At 35.9% G+C, this 22,314-nt stretch overlaps 1 protein-coding gene across 1 annotated transcript in view; it reads right to left on the reverse strand.

The window, feature by feature from the left end:
• RYR2 (ryanodine receptor 2) overlaps positions 1 to 22,314 on the reverse strand; it is a gene marked incomplete at its 5' end in the record, with an annotated part of 392,755 nt that overhangs the window by 162,761 nt on the left and 207,680 nt on the right. Inside the window, 6 exons of the mRNA XM_082048672.1 lie at positions 4,321 to 4,480; positions 9,992 to 10,075; positions 14,175 to 14,278; positions 16,314 to 16,418; positions 17,692 to 17,908; positions 19,627 to 19,819. Of these exons, the coding sequence (XP_081904798.1) occupies positions 4,321 to 4,480; positions 9,992 to 10,075; positions 14,175 to 14,278; positions 16,314 to 16,418; positions 17,692 to 17,908; positions 19,627 to 19,819 (863 nt within the window). The remainder of the gene's footprint in view (positions 1 to 4,320; positions 4,481 to 9,991; positions 10,076 to 14,174; positions 14,279 to 16,313; positions 16,419 to 17,691; positions 17,909 to 19,626; positions 19,820 to 22,314) is intronic.

The following is a 22,314-nucleotide window of genomic DNA, read 5'->3' on the forward strand; positions in this document are numbered from 1 at the left end:
CATGGATAAACCATGTGAGTTCTGAATATTTTCCATTTGATTGTGAAGATCTAGTCACAAATCCATCCTTTGTACTTCAATGCTATTTTTCAGCTTGTTATTAAAAAAATTTTTAAATACCACCTCAAAAACCTCAGGTCATTGTGATAGAACATAATGTCAAAATCCATATATGTTAAAAAAAAACCAACCTCTTGCTCATAGCACAAATGTGATTATTCTAATTGACTTACACCAAGGCTCTATTGCTCCTTTGCCTGGATCTATCTCCACTATCTGTCTTTGATCATGTACTATTTCTCCAGGTCAGAGAAGACCAACCTGTTCTACCTTAAGGGAGACTGTCAAGTATTTTCATACTGATATTGTGCTTGGTTTTCCACTTACTCCTATTATTTAATACATTCTTTTAAGCAGAAAAAAATGTCTTTTTCCTCCCTGTTTTGTTGCTCCTGTTCCTTCCATGCAGCAATAAGGTAATGCGAATCTGTCCTATTAAAAAATACTTACTTGTTTGTGATCAGTGTCATCACAGCTGTTAGCACAGTTCTGAGAACAGGATTTATTGGTTAACTTGTGCTCTCTCTGCTGCCTGGCTTGTTGGCTCTGCAGCAGCAGAACAAAAATACTGTGTATAGTCATGCACAAAGAGCAGTTATCTCTCTGTTAAGAAAAAATCCTGACAAGCCTGGTGGATTTAGAAGAAGAAAAAATCTGGAATTTGGAAGGCATTTTCCACACCAGATTATAAGAAAGAAATCGTTTATACATGAACTACTTGACAGCATCCCTTCATATTTTTTCATATTATATAATCCCAAAATGATGAGGTTGATGAGGCACAGACCTACAAGATCATCTAATCCCTCCTACAACCACAGCATGATTGCTGTTTATAACATATTTCCCAGTGATTAGTTCATCTACTTTCAAACCTCTGTAAGCTTCTTTCCCTTAGGAAACTATTTCATAGCTCTGCAAGATCTGTTTATAGTATTATACAGCATAACATCATGTCACTTTATTACAGTACTGTGACATGTCACAGTAATGTGATGGCATGACAAGATGCAGCACAAACCCATTGCTGGAGCCAAGCAGAAGGACATAGCAGTGTGGACACCAGCTAGCAGCTTGCCATGTGATATGTATGCCAGCTAAATGAGAAACATCTTTGCACTGGACCCAGAAAGGAGCACCTAGCTATTCTACTCTCTTTTTTTGACTTCTAGTGAATGATATTTGTTATCTGCATATTATAACCACTCTTGGAACTCAGTTGGCTGTCTTCTCTCCTGAAGCAAATAAACTTGATTATTTGAAAAGAGAAAAATAATTTAATTAAGAGGAAATCAACATCAACATCCCAAGCATGGTAGCTTCTACAGGACAAGTTATTGTGGAGAAAGTTTTCAAAGACATCATGTACCTGCTTAAGCATACATGAAACTACTGTAATTTATCTGCCAAGAATAATGGAGTAAAGTATACTGCTGATCTTGTTGATGTTTCCTGAAGCTCACAATATTCCTGATCTCTTAACGAGCTTTAAAAACCAACCTCTGTTGAAAGAAAAACTATGACACTGTTCACTGCATCAATGCATTATATACTCAACAGCAGTGCCCCACTCAGCACATAAAAGTCTTCACTCAGTTTGAAAGAATCAGACCCAAAAAAACCCCATTTGGATGTTTAAAGCAGATGCACCTAAGATTGCAGAGCCCTAATTAAGTGGCTTTCCAACCCTGAATGCGATCATCTTCATAGGCACTTAAGCTTTCTGCTTTTAAATTCTCCAGGTCCTTCTTTGCATGCTCATAATTGCCTTTGTCTTGGTAAGGAAGAACAGTTCAATACTGTTCAATCCAGTACCTAAGCCCAATCAAGTCTCTCAGTTTGTTTCAGGGCACAACCTGGTAGTCAAAATCAGAGCCTGACTCACCCTTTCTGCTTAAAATGTTTCCCAAAATCTAACAAGGGGCTATCATTTTATTTTAGAACTTAGCAGGTCTAAGTCTTAATGGTAACCTCTTTATATAGCAACTTCCCCTTGGTCATCAAAATGGATTTAGATACCTAATTCGTATTTGTCCAGTTAGATATCTTGGAGGATATAGGTGTCAAGTTTTAAAACACTTGTGCTTATCATTCCAACTAAGTAACACTGAAAAAGTCTTTGAGATTATCATTTAACTGCCTTTCTTATTTAATACCTCACTAATTCAGAAAACATAATTCAACTGCAAATTCACTCCAATAAATATGGAAAAACTATTTGTGTTTTTGTGGTTGCTTTGTTTGTTGTTTTTTTGTTTTTCCAAAGATATACAGATACACGGGGTAGATTAACTTGTCTTCAAGATCTAAGAAAGTTTATTTACTAGATATGAGTTGTGGGTTTAAATTTTCCCAATGCTAGTTAGAAACATAATTAGCTAAGAGATGCTTTTGATTCCAGAAACTTCTTAACTTCTTAACTTCATCTTAACCAATACATTCTGTTGCAAAAGTAAATTTAATTTTGGGATATGTCAGGGTTCTATCAAAGCTGTTTTCATTCATTTAGAATCTCCCAATTGTCAAGAACCGGTATGGAAACTGGCTTCTGGGAGAATAAAAAAATGAGAGGCACGGTGTAAATTATTGAGTGCATTCTTTAATATATGTGAAATATTTCTTTTGAGTATCTAGAGACATACAGATTCTCATTCTAGAAATGAATTGTGCACTGCCTTCAGAAACACGGGATTGAAATAGCGGGTTCAAAATGAATGGATCTGCTCCCCAAACCTGACAACAGAGAATCATCACTTCCAACGCTCATGATTAATAATGTATCAGAAATGTTAACAGCACTTTAAAGGTTCACCTTCCGTTTCTAGAAGATGCAGTAGAAGGGCAAAATGTAATCGTGTTGTAAGCAGGGGTGTTGCACCAACACTGAATTTTCTTCTGTGTCTACCTAGTAGGGGATGTCACATACATTCCAGTCTGCAGACAGAAGAACTGGCTCATTGTCTCCCTTGACCCAAACACAGATTTCCTTAAATAGTTTACAAACTACCAAAATGAGAGCTTCACAGTAAGATACTATAATGAGCAGTGCTGAAATGCTATGTGGCGTATATTTTGTCACATAAATGTACTTTGTCAGTATGTGATGAGGTGAATTTAAGCGCCTAACTTCACAGAATCACAGAATGTTAGGGATTGGAAGGGACCAATCCGCCTGCTGGAGCAGGAACACCTAGATGAGGTTACAAATAAAAAAAACTTTTTTGTTTATTTTTTAATACAAAAGCTTTGCAAATACAATTATTTTTGTCTTGTAGAAGAACAAAATTTGAAGTGTGCTGAACCAAAATGTATAACTTGAATTTTTGTCAAAAACAAAGCCACTGTTTATAGGCAGGAAGGAGTATGTACCTACAAAACAACTGTTTCACGTTTTTGCAAAAATGATGATCTTTTATGCCCAGCACAAAACCATGAAACCTCATTTTATTTTTCCCCAAAGGGTGAATTTTTCCTAAAATTTCACTGTGATATGCTACCACACATTTGTTAACAGAAGTGAAGACCCTTTCTCTATATAAAATTCACAAACAATCACAAAAATAATAGAAAATATGACTCCTAAGGGAAAATTGATATAGCAGCCAACCTGAAAAATAATAAATTAGGCTCATTGTATTCCAAATTAAATTTTAAAATAGCACAAAGACCCTGAGTTTTGCTGTTAACAATCCAAAATGCTTAATTTTTACTCCTCTTCCTCATAACATATTATGATGACTGCCACACAGCATTCCCATTCACTGGAACAAAACCACTAAAGCACAACTGGAACTTGGGAGACTGAATTAACTGTTCTGTGTTAAACATAGCCTCTGCCAGAAATACAACATATTAGCAAAGTGATTACTAGAAGTTTACTCTGGTTTTCCTGGATAAACAAAATTATTCAATTCTCAGGTCTGCAAACATTTAAATTATTCCCCTACTGAAAGTCAATGTTTACATTTCCTAAAATACTAGAGCATATTAGCTTCCTGCATGCAATTTTCTCACCCTGAGATCTAGACAGCGTACAAAAATATACCACCATTTTTTTAATACTGCTTGTAAAAGATGAGTCTCCTACTTCTAGAAGATTTAGCAGGATTGCTTTAATTGTGTATTTTTGCTTTCTTTGACTGACAGACTTGCATTCATTAGCTGCTTCTTCCTGCTGTTGTATTCCCATTATTCCCTTTTAACTGTGAAATACCTCAATAAATAAGTGCTTTTTTTAAGTGACTGAAGTTAGCACTTTACCTGTTGAATACCGTATGTCCAGCCTTGCCTTATGCGGTCCCTTGCCCACACATTGTGGGCATTCTCTGCTAGTTTATCCACCATAGCCTCTTGAGAGGGGGTCAGCTTGATAAAACTCAGATCCATGGGAGCAGGCTTATATCCACTTAACAGCTGGTAGCTGTCAAAAAACACAAAACTTGCAGTTATTTCTCAGTAAGAAAAAATTAATAGAAACCACAGAGGGAAGAAGTGACACATATGCAAATGTCTATATTCTCTATGTTCAAAGACAGATTATTTCTAATAATGCACTGATATTAGATCTTTTTAAAAAAACTAATTGCATCTCAATGGGATTAAGTAGCTGGTAATGAAAGCTACCCAAAATGGTCTGAACTTAAAATATTTTTCAAGAATTTTAGTACTTTCATATAAAGTAGTAGATTAAGATGCTGCTTATCTAAATACTTACATGAACATTATTATTGTTACCTCTGAGCACTTAATATTTATTAAATTCTATCTGCCTCCTACTGAAGTAAGAAAATATTTCCCTCCTATTATATACAGGGATGTGAGAGACAGAGCAAGTCAAATAGCTTACTCAAGTTCACATGTGAAGTCCATCCAGGCAAAGTTTGTCTTTATACTACTTCATAATTTAACTATCCTTCAAGTGAAAGGAACAAATGTTTAAAATTTAAGCATGATTTCAGAACAGAGAGACAGCTTCCTCACTAATTTTAGCGCTCCCAAGAATTAAGTGTTGTTTACTTTCATGAAGTTGTTCCCGTCAAACCAGTTATGGTCCTCTCCTACTTCACTTATGATCAAACCTTCTTTAATAAAGGACATAATGCATATAGTGACTCATGCAACACATCAGGACTTACAATGAAAACCTGACACTATGCAGCATGGCCATGGTGGTGGATGTTGCCTCCCTTACCTCAGGTGATGAGGGAATGCAGGGGAAGGGGAGCAGGAAGAGCAAAGCAGGGCCAGACTGACAGGGGTTGTAGTGGGTGTCCATGCCCAGGTGCTGGCGAGGGGAGCAGCAGGGCAGCCTCTGTGAGGACAGGCAGGGGCTGCCCCATGCCAAGCACAGTCCAAAAGGGACCCGCTGCCAGCCAAAGCTGAGATCCTCAGCCACAATGGTGGCACCTCTGGGAAAACATTTTTAAGGAAGGGCAAAATGCCACACGGGCAGAGAGGAGGGAGGAGAAAAGTATGGAAAAGCAGCTTGCAGAAAGCAAGGTTAGAGGAGGGAATGCGCGGAGGGGAAGAAGTGCTCCAGGTGCCAGAGCTGGTGCTTCCATGAGGTCCCAGGAGAGACCAGGCGGGAGCTGGTGGACGCGCCCTGAATATCCCTGAGCACTTCTCCTCCAGAATACTGACAAAACAAAGTGCTATTTTGGTCATAACAAAATAACAAAATAAACAACAACATTGTGTCACTGAAATTATATGTTCTGGCATGTTTAAAGAATGGCTAGTTTAAATAATTGTGTAATTATTTTCTAAACAACTTGGTTGTTTTCTTGTATTTTCTTTATTTGGACTAACAGAGAAAAAGACAAAAAAAGAAGCAGTATTCATTCCCATTTATATTCTAAAATATTCAAATACTTTACAAATTTTAATTAATTCTCTTCTGTGATAACTATTCTAAAACCCATTTAAACAAATTATTGGTTGAAAACAATAATTGAAAACAAGCAAGTACTTAAGGGGGATTATCATGTCTAACATGAGGTTGGACCATCCCTCAAAATTACCACATTAAAAAATAAGTTTAATTATGAAAACAGCAATTCAAGAATGTCAATCCAAAATCCACCATTCCTACAGTTACCAATCAGCAAAATTCTTTTACAAAATTCAGCAAGCAGTTGGCAGTTGTGCTGCTGTCTCCCACACACGAGCTAACTGCCCTCACAGTGACATCTGCTCAGGTAGCTGTGAAGTCGTTTCAGCAAGATGACTAAAATTAATCCGTAATGGAAATAGTGAATCATACAGAATTAACATGTTGGTCAGGCTGTCAGTTACTGTGTTATTTCTGCCACAGTTCCCTGCACAAGTGTTACACTATGCATGTAAAAGCTATGAAAGCCATAGCTTTTTTGATATCAGAGCAGGGTCGCTCAAAGAACCAGGAGTCTCAAAGGATATTCATGATTTTGCCACAAAGTATGTACAAACCTTATTTCAGGATGCAAATGAGAACTCATCAAGGGTAAGTTTCAACGTATACTGAGCAAAATAACAAAACATGCTGCATGTACACATTCATGTTGGAGAATTGTCTTTAGCTGCAGAGAGATGTTGCTACTTGAAACAGGTAGTTAAAATCCCAGCTCCTGCCTGGTCCTCTACTCATTAGTATCTTACTTGTTTTACCTTACTCAGGATCTCTGTGGGCCTTATATTAACATTTTTCTTTTTAAGAGGTTGGTAAAGCAATGCAGAAGCATTTTCAAGCTGGAAATTTAACTGCTTCAACAGCACATTATAACTACCATATTGATCTGCCACTGATTTATAACAAGCGTTATAGAATTTTTATTTGTGCCACCACCTAAAATTACAGAAAGAGTGGTAGATATGTTTTCAAGTGATATTAGTCCATATTCTGCTCTCTTGACTAAAGGTTTTCAGCAGTCTACATGAGTTGTTTTACAGAAAAAAATCACAGAATCACAGAATCACAGAATCACAGAATCGACTGGGTTGGAAAAGACCTCAGAGATCATCGAGTCCAACCCTTGGTCCAACTCTAGTCTGTTTACTAAATCATGGCACTAAGTGCCATGTCCAATCTCAGTTTAAAAACCTCCAGGGACGGCGAGTCCACCACCGCCCTGGGCAGGCCATTCCAATGCCTGACCACTCTCTCTGTAAAGAATTTCTTTCTAATATCCAGCCTAAATTTCCCCTGGCAGAGTTTAAGCCCATGCCCCCTTGTCCTATTGCTAACTGCCTGGGAGAAGAGACCAATCCCCACCTGGCTATAACTTCCCTTCAGGTAGTTATAGAGAGTGATGAGGTCACCTCTGAGCCTCCTCCAGACTAAACAACCCCAGCTCCCTCAGCCTCTCCCCATAGGTCTTATGTTCAAGTCCCTATTAAACATAGCAAAAACTTTAAAAAATTATTTTCATTGGGATAATACCCATTTCATTTAGACTTTTAAAGCCACAGAAGCACTATATATTTAGAATTTATTAAAATACTTTGAATATATTGAAGTTTATTTGAATATACTTTGAATATATTTCAAAGTTAATTGAAGAATGCTTTATTCAAAAACCTAAAGTTACACCAGGGAAAAAGTTTCTAATAGAAAGAGAACATCCATCAGCAAAAGTTGTTTTTGCAGTACACTTTAGGTAGTTTTTCAAAATGGTCCAAAAAAGCTCTTTTGTGGAGTGATGCTGTATTAGAAAAGGCAAACTGCTAGCACAAAACATTCTTTTCCCCAATTTGTTCTATGTGTGGCTGTGATGCCAAAATTCTCTAGGACCAACACAAATATAAACTTATTCTAATCATTTTACAATCTTTATCATTACAACAGGATGGCAGAAAAGAAAAAAGCAAATGGTTAAGAAGACAGATGAATATACAAAGTTGAAAAAATTCTTTAGAAATTAGAGCCGATGAGTTAATTATATTCAAGTGATGTCTGTTGCTTTTCTTTTTCGTAATAGCATAAAGCTTTTATGCCAGGTGGGTATAGGAACTTGATAAATTATCATGCAAAAATTCACAGAGTGTTGGGATTATGTATTTGCATTATCTACAGGAACAGAAATAACCAGCAAACACAGGACATGACATCTACTATCAAAAAATTAGCTTTTCACACACTACTTCCTGTAACTTTTTATTATGGTTAAGTCTAGTCCAACTGTGAAATGGCAATCCTTCTTCTCTCCAAGAATGTATCCCCAAAAAATTGTGACCCAGCCTTACAGCTGCACAACTTTATCTAGATCATGAAAACTTTGTTCCATTTTTGCTCAAGAAATATCTGATGCTATTGAGAATGTAGCCAGAAAATTTTTCCTTCCTTTTTACTCATATCTTCTATCCATTGTACGTGAGGTATCAAAATTCTGACTTGGTATGTAATGTAGGACCTTAAGTTTCCAGTTATGACTGTTAACAACATTTAAAAGACTCGGTATTATCACTCTTCTTAAATTAGGAAGTATAGTTTCTTCAGACTTGAGATTTAGCTGAAGTTTTTCAAAAGAATAAAATCTAATTCACTCGAACGATCTTGCAAATGTATATACATTTCTGCCCAGGAAATTCAGAACAAAAATACAGAAGGCCCTAGATATCTCTTTGTTTTAGTCTTATATGCTGTTATTTTGGGAAACCATAACTGAAAAACAGTTTTGGGGAATTTAAACTAATGCTTTGCTTTTATTCTCATTCATTCTTGTGAAGTGACCACATCAAGGATTCTGAAACTGTGACGTCAATGGTCTGTAAATAAGTACCATGTGGTATACATCCAAGACTTCAGGGTCAAGGTTCTTACAGCTACTTTATAGTAAAGTATTACCGAGAAGCCTGAAGGAACCTTGCCAGAACGGGGTATGTGTTTTTGGCTCACAAAAAGAAAAAGGCAGGCATACTTCAGTTAAACATGGGCATGGGGTTATTATATTGGCCTTAGGGATGCATGGTAAGCAATATGAAGGTATGGGTCAGTGAAAGGCCACTGTGAATAATGAGATATGCAATAGCAGAGAAACATCTGTTTCTGCACAGAGCACAACCCTGCAAAGAGCTAGGAGTTGCTGCTAGTGGTACTAGCACTTACCATTGCTCTTAGTCATAACCAAGGAAACTAAATTACTAATTTAAATTCGAGAACAGAAAACACAGTAGTTCTCTCACACTGAAACTGTGACCTTTACCTTTCTGGTTTTATGCACGTTACAATTCGCCTTTGTCCCACTGAATTTTATACCATTCTAGACAAACTTATAAACCACAGACTCAAATATATATATGTTGGGCTGTAGGGCTGTCATATGCTTATCACTAAGTACAGTTCATTTACCTTCTATTTTAAGTTCCCAAATTCTTCATTCCCAAACTGAGGGACACACTGGTGCTAAGGAAGAAGCCAGGGCACCTTGGCTGGGTCATGAGAACTGGTTTCATAGTTGTGGTAGTGGAGGTCACTATCCTATACCAGTCAGAGGCCAGCCCTACCAATCCTGTTGCCTATCAATCACTCAGGAAAAGGTCAGGTGGCTATACAAGTTCTCTCCACTTCAACTCACTAGATGGCCATTCTAGGACTTTCAAAAGGGTTACCTCTTACTATTTGCAGCTCAGTAAAATATATTTACAAGTTTGCTATAAAATTTCTTTATCAAGTTTCTGCAGCACATTCTAGATATAAAAGAACTATACAGCAATGAATGTCAGACATTTCAATGAATCATGGAAAACCTAAACTTTGTCTACACATCAGATTGTAAACATCTAAAAGAAAAGGTATGGATGAAGGTGTGTGTAACTTTCTGATAATTCATATGCATGCATGCATACCCAAGTATGAATAAAACTAGCAATATAAATATCAAATTGTTAAAATACAGTTTCCTTAACTCACGCTGCCTAACAAAAAAAAAAAAAATGCATTTGAATTTCAACTTACTTCTTTGGCAGTTTCATTTTTTTCACTTTTTCTTCAGCATGTTCATCAGCAATGCCAACATGGCAGCCTAATGCCAGCAACGTTCTAGGACACAGAAGTCAGAGATAAATTACTGCCAATGTTTCTATATTCAGAGTTGCTGCTGGGTACATAAATAGCACTATACAACAAATGAGACATGGCAATCACAACAATAAATAAGGAAAGATCAACATCAGCCTTTTTGTGTATGTAATAAGCTTTATGATAGTGTTAAGAAAATGTCACAAGATGTTACCAAAAATTTTAGTAAAAATCTGAGTGGACTACTTAAAAATGGAACTATCATGCAGTCTGTTTCATCTGTATGTGGCATCAGTTGAAAAATTCCGTGCCCTCAAAATACATATTTCTGCTTTATATACTTATCCATACTACTTCTATACTCATTCATACTGCTTTATATAAAAATCTTTTTTAAGCTATTTACTTCAATGGTGATGAAAGGAAAAAGGCAGGAAATGTCACTTGTTATACTTAGCATGTGTCTTCTTTGCAAAGACAGGCAGCTATTCAGAGATTTTAATTGGATCTGGATTTTGTTAGGACACGCTGCTGAAGAAAGAACTGACAACAGAATACATGATAAGCATTAGGCCATTAACTGCCATCCTAGTGCTCAAAATGGATGTTGCACATTAAACCACCTCAGAGAAAAGGACTCAAGCTTGACAGTGTGTGCCGTGTACCACAGGGCTTCTGCTACAGAGCCACTGACCACAGCAGCCCATTCTAGACTGACTATGCAAGATGATGCTCATTTCAGAAAACAAACTCTACATAACCTCACAACAGGGTCAACAATATTAATCAGGCTTCTGATCGCTTCACACCTCCTCCTTTCCTTACAGTCACACTATCCAGCAGTATAAATCTTGGGTCTCATTCATCTCCAGGATTCGATCTGTAACTCATAAATTATTTCTTCCTGTACTTACATTCAATACTGGGTTATCAAGTCTTAGTTTCTTTAGCCTAGATGCATTACTAAAATATTTACATTGAAATGAAAATAAATCCTGGTAAAAAGTCAGACACCACTTTGGAGTCAGATCAGAAGCTTTTCAAAATATAAGGATGACACCCATATCTTTGATCGAAACTGATTACGCAGAAGAAATCACAAGTGTAAACCTGGGACTCCATTCCCAATTTTCCCAAAGTGGAAGAAAGCTGGAAAACAAGGTTTTAATTTGTTCTTGTCTCTAGTCAAAACAATGTTTTCTTGTCTTGCTTTAACTATATTTATTGCTCTTGAACTGACTGGAGCTGAAAAAAAAGCATAAATATTGCTCTAGCAGTCATTCTCTTGGCAGATGAATCATATGTTTCAAGGAGATTCTTACAGTATATTTTTAGTGCTAGCTACATGAAGTAAATCCTACTGTTATGGTCTGTGAACCCTGATTTAATATTAGATGGTAAAATCAGATATCAGGAAATCAATATGCAGTGGCCACCTCCTGCAAAATACACTATCTGCTAAGAATAGTCCATGAAGATAGATTTCAAATGGCATAAATTTTACTTGATTCCTGTGCAGCTTTCACCAACATAAGAGAACATATCTAACAGTACAAAGCAGTACAAATGAGCTAACCCCTGGCTGTCTTAATTTTCTTGTAAGACAGGAATTTGAACCCTACCTCACTTCCACCCAGACACAGCAAATTCAGATCAGAGAGCTACTACAGGATAAAAAGGCATACCATGCTGGTAGAACCTGAAAGACCCCTAAAGCATTTCAAAGCTAAATAAGAAAAATAGAAGTGGCTGAATGCAGCCCTCAGTGTAGTATCAATACATGTAATTATCACACACAACTGATTACATACGTAGAAATAGGGAAGTCAGTCACAAAATAAGTATCAAAAAACCCCACCAATATCAAAATACAAAATAAGAAAGGGCAGAAACACTATGACCAGGCATATTTTAATCCCAGGACATTTTCAGAGGTAACTCATTCCTGAAACTTGACATTTCAGATAGTATATCATTTTTATAGTTCATGGAAGTACTCAGTCATACTGAAAAACATATAGAGACCCCAATATATTGAAAAGAAATCTTGTGGCAGATAACATGACTCAGGACTTCTTTGTTTTCTGCATCTCTCATCTATTAGAGCTGGCAGCAAAACTGGCAACAAATCAAAATCAGTAGGGAATTTGATGCAAATTGTACATAGAGCTGACTAGAGGAAGTTTTAAAAGAGTATTTTATTTCCGTTTTTCCCCCCATTGAGGCTGACTGCTAGTAAACTAGAAACATCTAGTAAAGAACTAGTCAAAGTAGCTTAAAATTCCAGTCATTACAGTATGGATCATCTAAAATTGATTAGTGCACTAATTTTTTCACCTTTGCGAGCTTGCAAAAATGAACTGAGCAAGGCACCCATATTCTAGTCCCTGAACAATAGATGTCTATGTTATAAATGCAACAAGGTACCAAAAAATTAGAACTGCATACTTCAGAAAACAAGCACTAATACAGGAATGAAATTAAGACTGAGCTCAGTAAACATGCGCATTTTGAAGTCCATAGGAAGACTGAAAGCTTTATCTTTTAGATACTGTGTCTTTAATGAAAAGGTGCTCTATGGAGTAAGTAATAAAATTACTAAAATAAAAGTAATCCATAATTTATGTTTTTGTTTGTTTTGTCAGCATTAGATTTAGAAAATCATTCAGTCCTGAGCCAGTATTTATGCAAGGACTAATAAAATTTGTTTAATATTTCATGAAACATTAGAAGTGTGCATTTAATTCTGAGACTATGATTTTTGTGATATCTGAAGTGATATTATATAGATAATTCTAGCAAAAGATCCAACTGTAGGGAAAGTTAATGACATCTTTTGTAGTTTCATAAAAAAAGGAAGAAGTTATTCTGAATTCTTAGCACATTGGTGGGTTGACATGGGTCTCAAAAGCTTTCATTGGAGTTGTAATATCTAGCTGGAGAGAAATATGAACTTATTTTCTTGCCTCCAATAGAGTTCCATTTATCTCTAAATAATGCCAGAATACCCCTCTAGAAACTGTTTAACACTCAGGCTCATAAATAATTTTTCATTGAGTAATTTACTCACTGTGGGAATGATGGATCAGTAAAAAGTGCAGAGAAGCTGACCAGAGAAGGACACTACATGAAATTCTAGGAGTGTTCTACCTAGCTCATGAAGTCCTTATGAGTGTAAACACTGTTGCACAGTTTACATGGCAAATTTTTAAACAATATAATACAAATATTCCCAGAAACATGCAGATAGTCACTATTTGTTAATAGTCTGAAAAGGAAAAAGCAATTTTATTTTAACAAGAAAAAAAAATTAATATATTTCAATGGATTTCAAATAGGAATGACTGGAGAACTATGTATACCACTGGGCATTTATCAGTCTGAGAAATATTTTAACGTGTTGGCTACATGCAATGTTACATATGGAAGAACTTACACTAACACATTTTCAATGCAATTGCATCAAAGGTAGAACTCACACCCATTTGGTTGACAAAGCTGAGATAAGCAATTGTATCCTTGTGAACAAGATATCTAGATTATTGAAGAAACCCATAAACATTAAATTTTCCAGCTTTCCAACTGGAGACCTTCCACGACATTCACACATCTAACCACTCATCCACAAAAGGAGGAAATGCCTACTATTGTTTTGCGGCAACATGCACAGATGACACAGAAACAGTAGCAAGGACGGGGTCCTGAAGCGAAGCTTATCATTAGACACATCAAAAAAATACCTATTGATTGTCAGTGTGTTTTAGCAATAAAGAAAATGGAAAGCAATTAAACTAAATTGAATTAAACCAAATAAGAAGCAAAGAGCCCTTTTTCAAAGCTTGGATCTATTTCTTTCCTCTAAATTAGATGGAAACTGCTTGAGTTGCTATTACATGATCAGCATTACCACAATAAATCTAAAATTCAAAAGATATGGAAGACTATCAAAGTAATTTTCAATGCCAAATGCATCATTCATTAATTTATCTCACTCCCTCATTTTCATATTCTTACCCTCACCTGCGCATCAAATCGTAATTTACACGTCAAATTACAATTCTGGAAACTGCAAATCCTCAGGAAACTCTCACTATGAGGTTCAAAAGTACTAGCAACTTACTTCAGTGTTTCAAGTGACATTTGCAAGTTATAATTTCTTTCCTGCTCTGGCAATTTTGAGAACTCCACTAAGCATGGGTGTTGTCTTTTGTTGTCATCTCGAACCTGAAATGACAGAAAAGAAATAAGTTTAGTGAGTCTTAAAAACTAGAAGAAATTTAAAAGCAGTCCAAAACACAAAGTACTTAAAGCTGATCCTGTCAGACTTACTCAAACTAAACAACACTTCAAAAGATAAGTATTTGGTATTCTCAGAGCAAGATCATTCTGTTCAAGTAACACAGAATTTGAATTTGAAAACATACTGCAGATCTCAAGTAGAATAAATGCTAATTTGTACATTTCATTATATGGATGTTCACAACCAATATGCAAAGTTCAAGAATAGTGCAATCTATGTTATGTTTTGACATACAGCCATAAAATACCACTCATATTCAGACTTATAACAAAGCCAGTTAACAAAAGTCCCTATTTTTGCTACATTAGCTTGTTATTTTATTTTGTTACATGTATAAAATACAGTAGTAATATCACATGCAACACTGAGTATCACTTCGGTGATACTACACACAGACTGATTAAACAGGCATGTAGGAGGGAATATAAACAGCAAACTATAGCAGATTTGTTGAATAATGTGGAGACATTTAAATCTACAACCTCTGTATTTTAGCCTTCAAACTTTTCAACTTGGTGAAAAAATACCACTTTTTCAGAAAATGCATTTTACTCTGAATTAAAAAGACCAGTTTTATTATAGCTAAGATTAGAGTACTGTTATGTGTTAATCTAAACCAGTTAGTTTCTGATTCATGCCTTCTCTCAGTGTTCAGTAACTGCAGTGCATCACTGCAGATAACTATAACTGGCAACAGTGGCTTAAACTGATTAAATCATCTGTGAGAAAACAATTGATAAAGGAGTCAGTCTCTAGAAGATGATCAGTGTTGTCACCTTCCCCAAGTGAGCGCATCCAATCACAGAACACTAAAGCTAGAGAGAGAAAGTTTAGTAACTTAAAAGATTTAGCACCTGGTTTCATTCTGAATACAACTACAACATTAATCACTGCTTAATTTGATACTTACTATATACTATTCAAATTAAAAGTGTTCAACTGTACAATTACATTCTGCATGGTAAGTCATGGTACAGTAAAAGTTCCTGCAGATTGCTTCACAGCTGTTAAGATTCTACCACAATTAAAATGTTTCAACACATTCATTTAACTGGGGTTTTTGTTTCATTTGGTGGGGATAGCAACAATAAAATAATCTAGAGGTCTTCTCTGTTAATCAAATCCTTTGGTACTGCCATATGCTCCAACAAATATAATACATATACCCAGTTACATCAAATCTGTAATCTGAGTTTCTCAGAAGACCAAAATCTTTATATTAATGAAAATAGAAAATATATATTTTTCTGTATGTGCATACATGTTACATCTAGTATCTACTTTATTTTTTTCATATACTCTTCATATCAACAGTTCTTCATAAACAACCCACTTGGGTTCCAAATAACTAGCCTGTATATTTTTTATGTTTAAAAAAAAAATCTCAACCAAACAGACTGCATTCTATATCAAAGCCAGAAGCCATGTATTTTTTTCTGTCATACTCCATGAAAAGTAGGAAAGAGATAAGAAAAGAGTTATATGGAGCACCTAATACAGACATGAGCCCAAAGAAATGAAGGAAGGAGCAAAGCAGATTTAATGAAATTACCTATAAACAATTCTTATTTCTCATGAAAAATAAGTTTGGGACTTCTGAAAGAGTTACGTCAGCCAGTAGATGCAAAGAGAACCAAAAATAACTGCTTTTATTGTCTTACTCTGCCAGGCAACTGGACTTCTTGCTCCAAAAACAACCAGAAGGTGAAAATCCCACTATGTGTTTTCTGCACTGGCCGTTAGACTGGCTGAAAATTTCAGCATCAAACAGCTTTAATACCAGAATTTTGGCTCAGAAATACAAAATTGCTGTTGGTTTCTGCCTGTGTCTGGTGGAAAGGGTCTGAAATGTTACTAATTTTGGAAGGATGGAAAAACTGTGGTCCCACTAGCACGTTGAAATCAATGTGCTGAATAATACTACGTAATTAACCGAAAATTAAGTTGGAAGGTACATACTGGTCCATACTGCCAGCCAAGTTCGATCTTATTCATAACCCAAAGTTCATGGATGTTTTCTGCCAATTTTTCTCTAATCCTTTCCAGGTGGGGAGGCAAAACAATCTAAAGAGATGAGAAAGAGAGAGGCTATTATAAATACAAGTTGCTTGACAGTGCCATGCAAACTTTCATAATAGACAAAATTTGTACAAAACAGATCTCTCAACTAAACCTAAATTATCATTCAGTTCTTATTGACTAAAGTGAGTGACAAGTCTTAGATCAACAGAAATACTTTAACCTATGCACTTAAAAGTTTCAGAGTTCGACCAGGAAGGGAAAACAGTTTTAAATCCAACACCTCCAAACGGCACGGAATACATTCCCGGTAGCTGGTTAGAAACTACTCAAAGCAATACTAGTTCTCAGCTTAAAACATGTTAAAAAACTCAACAACCATGGTAATGTTGTGAAAAAGAATAATTATAAAAATTAGGTGACAGTTGACAAGAGAAATCAGGACAGCATGTCACGCTACCTCCAAAATTTGAAATCAAGTCTGCTTTACCTTCAAAACCAGAGACCTCAAATATACAGTGCTGTGAATCATGATAATGTTACCCTAATTGTTGGTGTTACCGTACAATAATTACACGATATATGCAGAATGCTATAATTAGCACAAAATGGCAAACTAAGAGCTTTGTTCATTTTTATGGGTTTTTTTTTCAGGAGCAAGTTCCTAAATATGGTGAAATCTGAGGATATGGTGTACAAAAATTCACATCACCTCAAACTATGATCAAGTGTAAAATGAACTACTGTTATCTGTGATCAGAGATGGAGCTCTTTGGTATCAAAGAAGTACTACTCATTGCAACTCTGTAAAAACAACAACAACAACAAAAAAAATAACAACAAAAATAACAACACACCCAAAAAAGCACACAAACCCAAACAAGAAAGCTATAATTTCAAGGCATGCTATTTACTGCCCACAGTAAGTCAAATGCCACTCCCAGTGACCTGCAAGTACAGCAAAGAATTAGTTGAGGCTGGTCTAAAAATCTCATCATGATTCTTCAGTAGTTGCAATTAAACAGTAATAAAATGTCCAGTAAGAGAACATGAAGTTCCAATATTCTTTTTACCCACTCTAATATTAAGGGTGAAACACTATTTATTATAGTGTTTGTGAACTGAAATATATGAAATGTCTAGTGAGCACTATAAGGACTTTACACATCACTTATCAGGTTCTCACAATACAATCTACCAACCAAATCTCCCCCCAAAAAAAGTCTGAGACAACCTGCAAATTCAATCAAGTGTGAAATAACACAGGCCTATAATATGCATACTTAAAAATGAGAACACAATCTTTCAGTTTCCATACCTGGCTGGTATCTACAGGAACTGGAGTGAAAGCTGCTTGAGAGAGAGAGATAGTGGGACCCAGCAGGTCTCTTGTATAGCTGCGATCCTGCTTGTACTCTCGGCTGTGCTCCACTTTCAGCTTCTCTTTTGGCAGAACAGCTTCAAAGCAAGGGGCATATCCAGGTGGAGGAAGGAACTTGAACTCTCCATGGCGACCTCCAAGCAAAAAACGTACCCTGTAATCATCACAGATACTTTAGATAACTGAGACACCTCTGGTGTCAAACCTAATCAGTTTGTAAGCCTAACAACTATTGCATGCTATTTTTAAAAAAGGGAAAGAAAAAAAGTTGCAGCTACTTTGCATTGTTTACCGGTCAACTTTCTCCAACTAGTGATGGAGTTCATGAAGCAGGAGGTGCAAAAAACGTGGGGAAAAGTAAACAATTATTTCTTTTAACTGATTTCCACTTACATGGAAGTATTCTAAATCATGAGACCAGAAGAGAAGACACACAGAGAGAGTTTACTTAGCACACCTATGAAGTAAATAGCAGCCTTTCCAGTTTCAGAAGGCAGAGACTATAACCCAGATTAATCAATCAACCCTCTCCATCAAGGAGTTACCCATTCTTTCACATTTGAGAAATGAGCCTGAAAATTCCATAGAATATGATTCATTCTTTTCCCTCACAGAACATTAAAACCTTAGGACACAATGCAAAAAACTTCCTATATTTTCTCCCTTAAAGCTTATACTCATCATGTTAGTAGAAACCTAAGGAAAAGCATGGTTTATTCATTACAAAATAGTGAATTTGTAATGTTTGTTTTCTTACTGAAAAATTCAATGAATGGGGTGATCATGAAGTAGCAATGACATAATACTGAAAAATCTTCCCAGAACATTGACTCCCAGAAGGAATCAAAAAACACCCAAAACCATAGCCTTACAACAGAATAATTTTGTCTCTTTTCTATTTACTCAGTGTTTTATAAGATTTTTGTCAATGCTATACCACAACACTCTCCAGAAACACACCCAGCACACTAATAATATCTGTCAAATATTTCTCTGATGACAGAGACAAAACATCCAGGATTATAGTCTTGCGTTTCATAGCATGCATGTCTATATTTTTACCACATTCTATCTCCTGTATTATTCAGGGTAAAGTGCAATTTGCATCTGGAATGAGCGGCTGGTATGCCCACTGTGCTCTTAGCTTCTGTAGCATTCACCAGAATCTTTGAATGATTCCTCACAGAAAATTGCTCTGTCTCCAACAGAAATCAGCTTTCAGCCTTTATGTTTGCCAGTCCTGGCGGTGCCCCCACTGGAACATCACACAATCTTCTAATATTACCATCTCAAACTATTCAATAATGGAAGCAGATGTCTGGCTCCTCAAGTGTGACTTGAAATTGTATAGAAAACCACTACAGAAACCCGAATTCAGATTGGCTGAGTTCATATTAACTCATCCTGCTAAAGAGTACAAGTACCATTTCTTAAGGTAAGTGCAGGTAATGCATCTTCAAATAATAGTTACTGCCTCATAACAAGGGAGATAGGACAAATATATTTTTAATATTAAAGACTGATGTTTTTCTTCCCATAGAGGTAAAATGTTGTCCTGGAGCAAATGTGTAAGCTAAGAAGTGATACAGCAGCTGTTTGTAAGGTCTCTCTGCAAACCACCTGAATACACTGGTGCACTGAAAAACAACAGATGCACTAAATCTTCAGAACTCTATTGTAGCTCTCACTATCCAGGAACTGGAACTGTGCCAAAGAAGCAGAAGTCAGAATGGGAAATGAGAGACGTATACAGGAGGGAAAAAAAAAAAAAAACAAAAAAAAAAAAAACAAAAAAAAAACCAAACAAACAAAAAAAAAACCCTACACACCGCAGGAGAGAAAAAACCACAAAATGCTACATGAGATGCTAACTTTATTCCTGCAGAGAAGCTGACAACTGGGAAGAAGAGGCCATCTATGTTGAAATTCTCGAACATTCCTTGAACTGGCTGACCATTTATCCGGAAAGAGATGCTGGGTGCACTCAGGTCCAAACAGCAGCTAATAACATCGTCAGTTCTTAAGAGATGTTGGTTGGGAGAATTTACTGTTCGTGCTACACAACCTATACAAGTAAAAGAGACACATTTAGCAAAACTTCTGAAAAACATACAGCAGCATAAAAAAACAGAATGAAAACAGCGATAGCACACAAACAGGTTAATATTTAAATATCTAACCTATAACAACCATGATCTGATTTTAAGCTTGCAATATAGTGAAGGGAAGCATACAATTGTATCTACAAAGCTATTTTAATCACAAATAATACAATTAAATTACATTTAATGTAAGTGAAAAATAATTACTAATACCCATATAAAATGGTATTTGTCAAAATCAAGAAAACAACTTTCATTCCTCATAGTAGGAGAAGTGCAAATTGAAAAAAGAAAAAAAAAAAAAAACAGTAATATGAAAGCTAGTATACTTTACTAAAGAATGCTTCATTATTCAAGATAAAGACAAGTATTGTAGTTTAAAGTACTTTAACTTATTTAGGAAAAGTAAAGTACTTCCTATTATTAAAGGTCACATCACGGTATCCTCAAAAACTTCTGTAAGATGATACTACTCATTTTCATAATCAAAGCACAAACAAGCTTTTTCTGGCGTAGACAAAGACAACAGCAATTTTGAGGCATATATATTCCATAAATATATGTATTTTTCTTTAAAAGGCTTTATACGAGTTCTAAAGGATCATTCCTTTCAACAAATTACATTTACACAAATATACCTGCTTCCTAAGAGAAATAACCTATAGAATACAGAAATAGAGAGTGTCTGTTTCTGAAACTGCTATCTGCAACAGAAAACTTATGGAAAATCATGAAAGCTGTATGAAAATATCACTAGATATGCTTTCCAGAAATAACATATACAATGTCTGCAAGAGATAAACCATAATGTGTATTAAGAACAGAGTACTAACTTGTTAATTGTGCTGTCCCACTTCTGTAAATACAAAGGATTTAACAAAGAGCACTGTCTTCCCAAGAAGATGAAGATAGCAAATGTTTTTAACAGCAGCAAAAAATAATATAAGAAAAATCTCGCTAATTCTTCTGCAGATAAATTTTCACACATATGCCACCAACCCTACTCCAAGGGAAAATAAAAACCAACACTTTCAATACTCCACATGTGGAAAATGACTTCCTGATACTGCTGCATAATCTGCAGACTACAGGACAGATGCTCTTGTGCAATCTGCCCCTCTTGATAGGGCAGTCAGCAGTATGGTTGGGGGGGGAGGGGAAGTTTTCAGATGCTCTTGCTGCTTCTCTACACCCTTTCAAGACAGGATGTCCTTAGCCTGGTTGCTGTAAGAATAGTCAGCTCCATGAAGAAGGACAGGGGAATGACATGGAGGAGTCCTAAGGGCCCCTCACAAATCAGAAAACCATAGTAAACGCTTCAGAGAAACAGAGTAGCAGTCACAGCGTAAGGAATGGCTTGTAAGGAAACTGCCTTCTACCGGCTCTACATCCTGCAAGTTACAGAGCACGGGAGAGAACAGCAGACAAAAACATCACAACAGCTGAGAATTAGTTTCAAATAAATCACAGAAAGGGACAATTATTCAATGGTAGGGATAACTAAACTCTAAAAGAGTGATGATGAAGAGTGGATACTTCATCTCCTTAAGGCATACTACTTGAGACTAGATGTCTTTTTAGATGTTAAAATTTAGCCAAATATAGGTTATTGGGATCAACGCAAGGCTGACTGTTAACAGAAATATTTCCTGGTCTTAGATAAACACATGGTCAGATCAAGTAATCCAATGCCTTTTCTGGCTTTGGGCTTAAAATCTATGAGTTTTGCTTCTCCATTTTAGAGAAGTAATTGCAGGACTGAAGAGAAAAAAAAAAAAAAAAGTGAATTAAATGTGATTCTGGTAATGGCTTGGTCCAGAACAGAAACTCATGAGTAAAAATTATTGTTGCTATTCATTAATGCACTAAATGCTTCATACTCAGAAGATCATTTTGTCATTTCAGAGACTTACCAAGATGCAGCCTGGGATTGTGGAAGAAATAGAGAGGCCATGATTTTCAACATTTAGTTTCTTAAGTCCTTCCAAGCTTGAGAGGTATGTGTTACATGAGAATCTCAATGGAAACAGAAATGTCTCCAAATCTCCCAGCCACATCCACAAAACAGGTTAATATATAAAAATTGCATATACAAAGGTGGTCTGACATTTTTTACTAGGCTGGATTACTGACTTCAGAACCACACAGAATTTTTTATTTATTCTGACATTTCTGATTAAAAAGTTTCTGGTGGGTAGAAAAATCATTTTGATTTTCAGTAATATTTTGTTTCCTCCCAAAAAGGGACTCTAACTACAAAAGTTATTTTGGTTGGCTCATTATTTTCTGGTTCTTTGTTAATAATACTTTATCTGACAAACTTAGTTATGACACAGCTTTAATGACACCATTAATTATGCATTATTGTTCTAAAGTAATTCTTGCTATACATGAAAGGCAAAGTGGCAGCTATTTTCCTAAGATGCCACTCCAGCTGATATGTTATCACTCAATAATA

Source organism: Streptopelia decaocto, assembly GCF_964273445.1.
Source record: "Streptopelia decaocto genome assembly, chromosome: 3".
NCBI classification, from domain to species: domain Eukaryota; kingdom Metazoa; phylum Chordata; class Aves; order Columbiformes; family Columbidae; genus Streptopelia; species Streptopelia decaocto.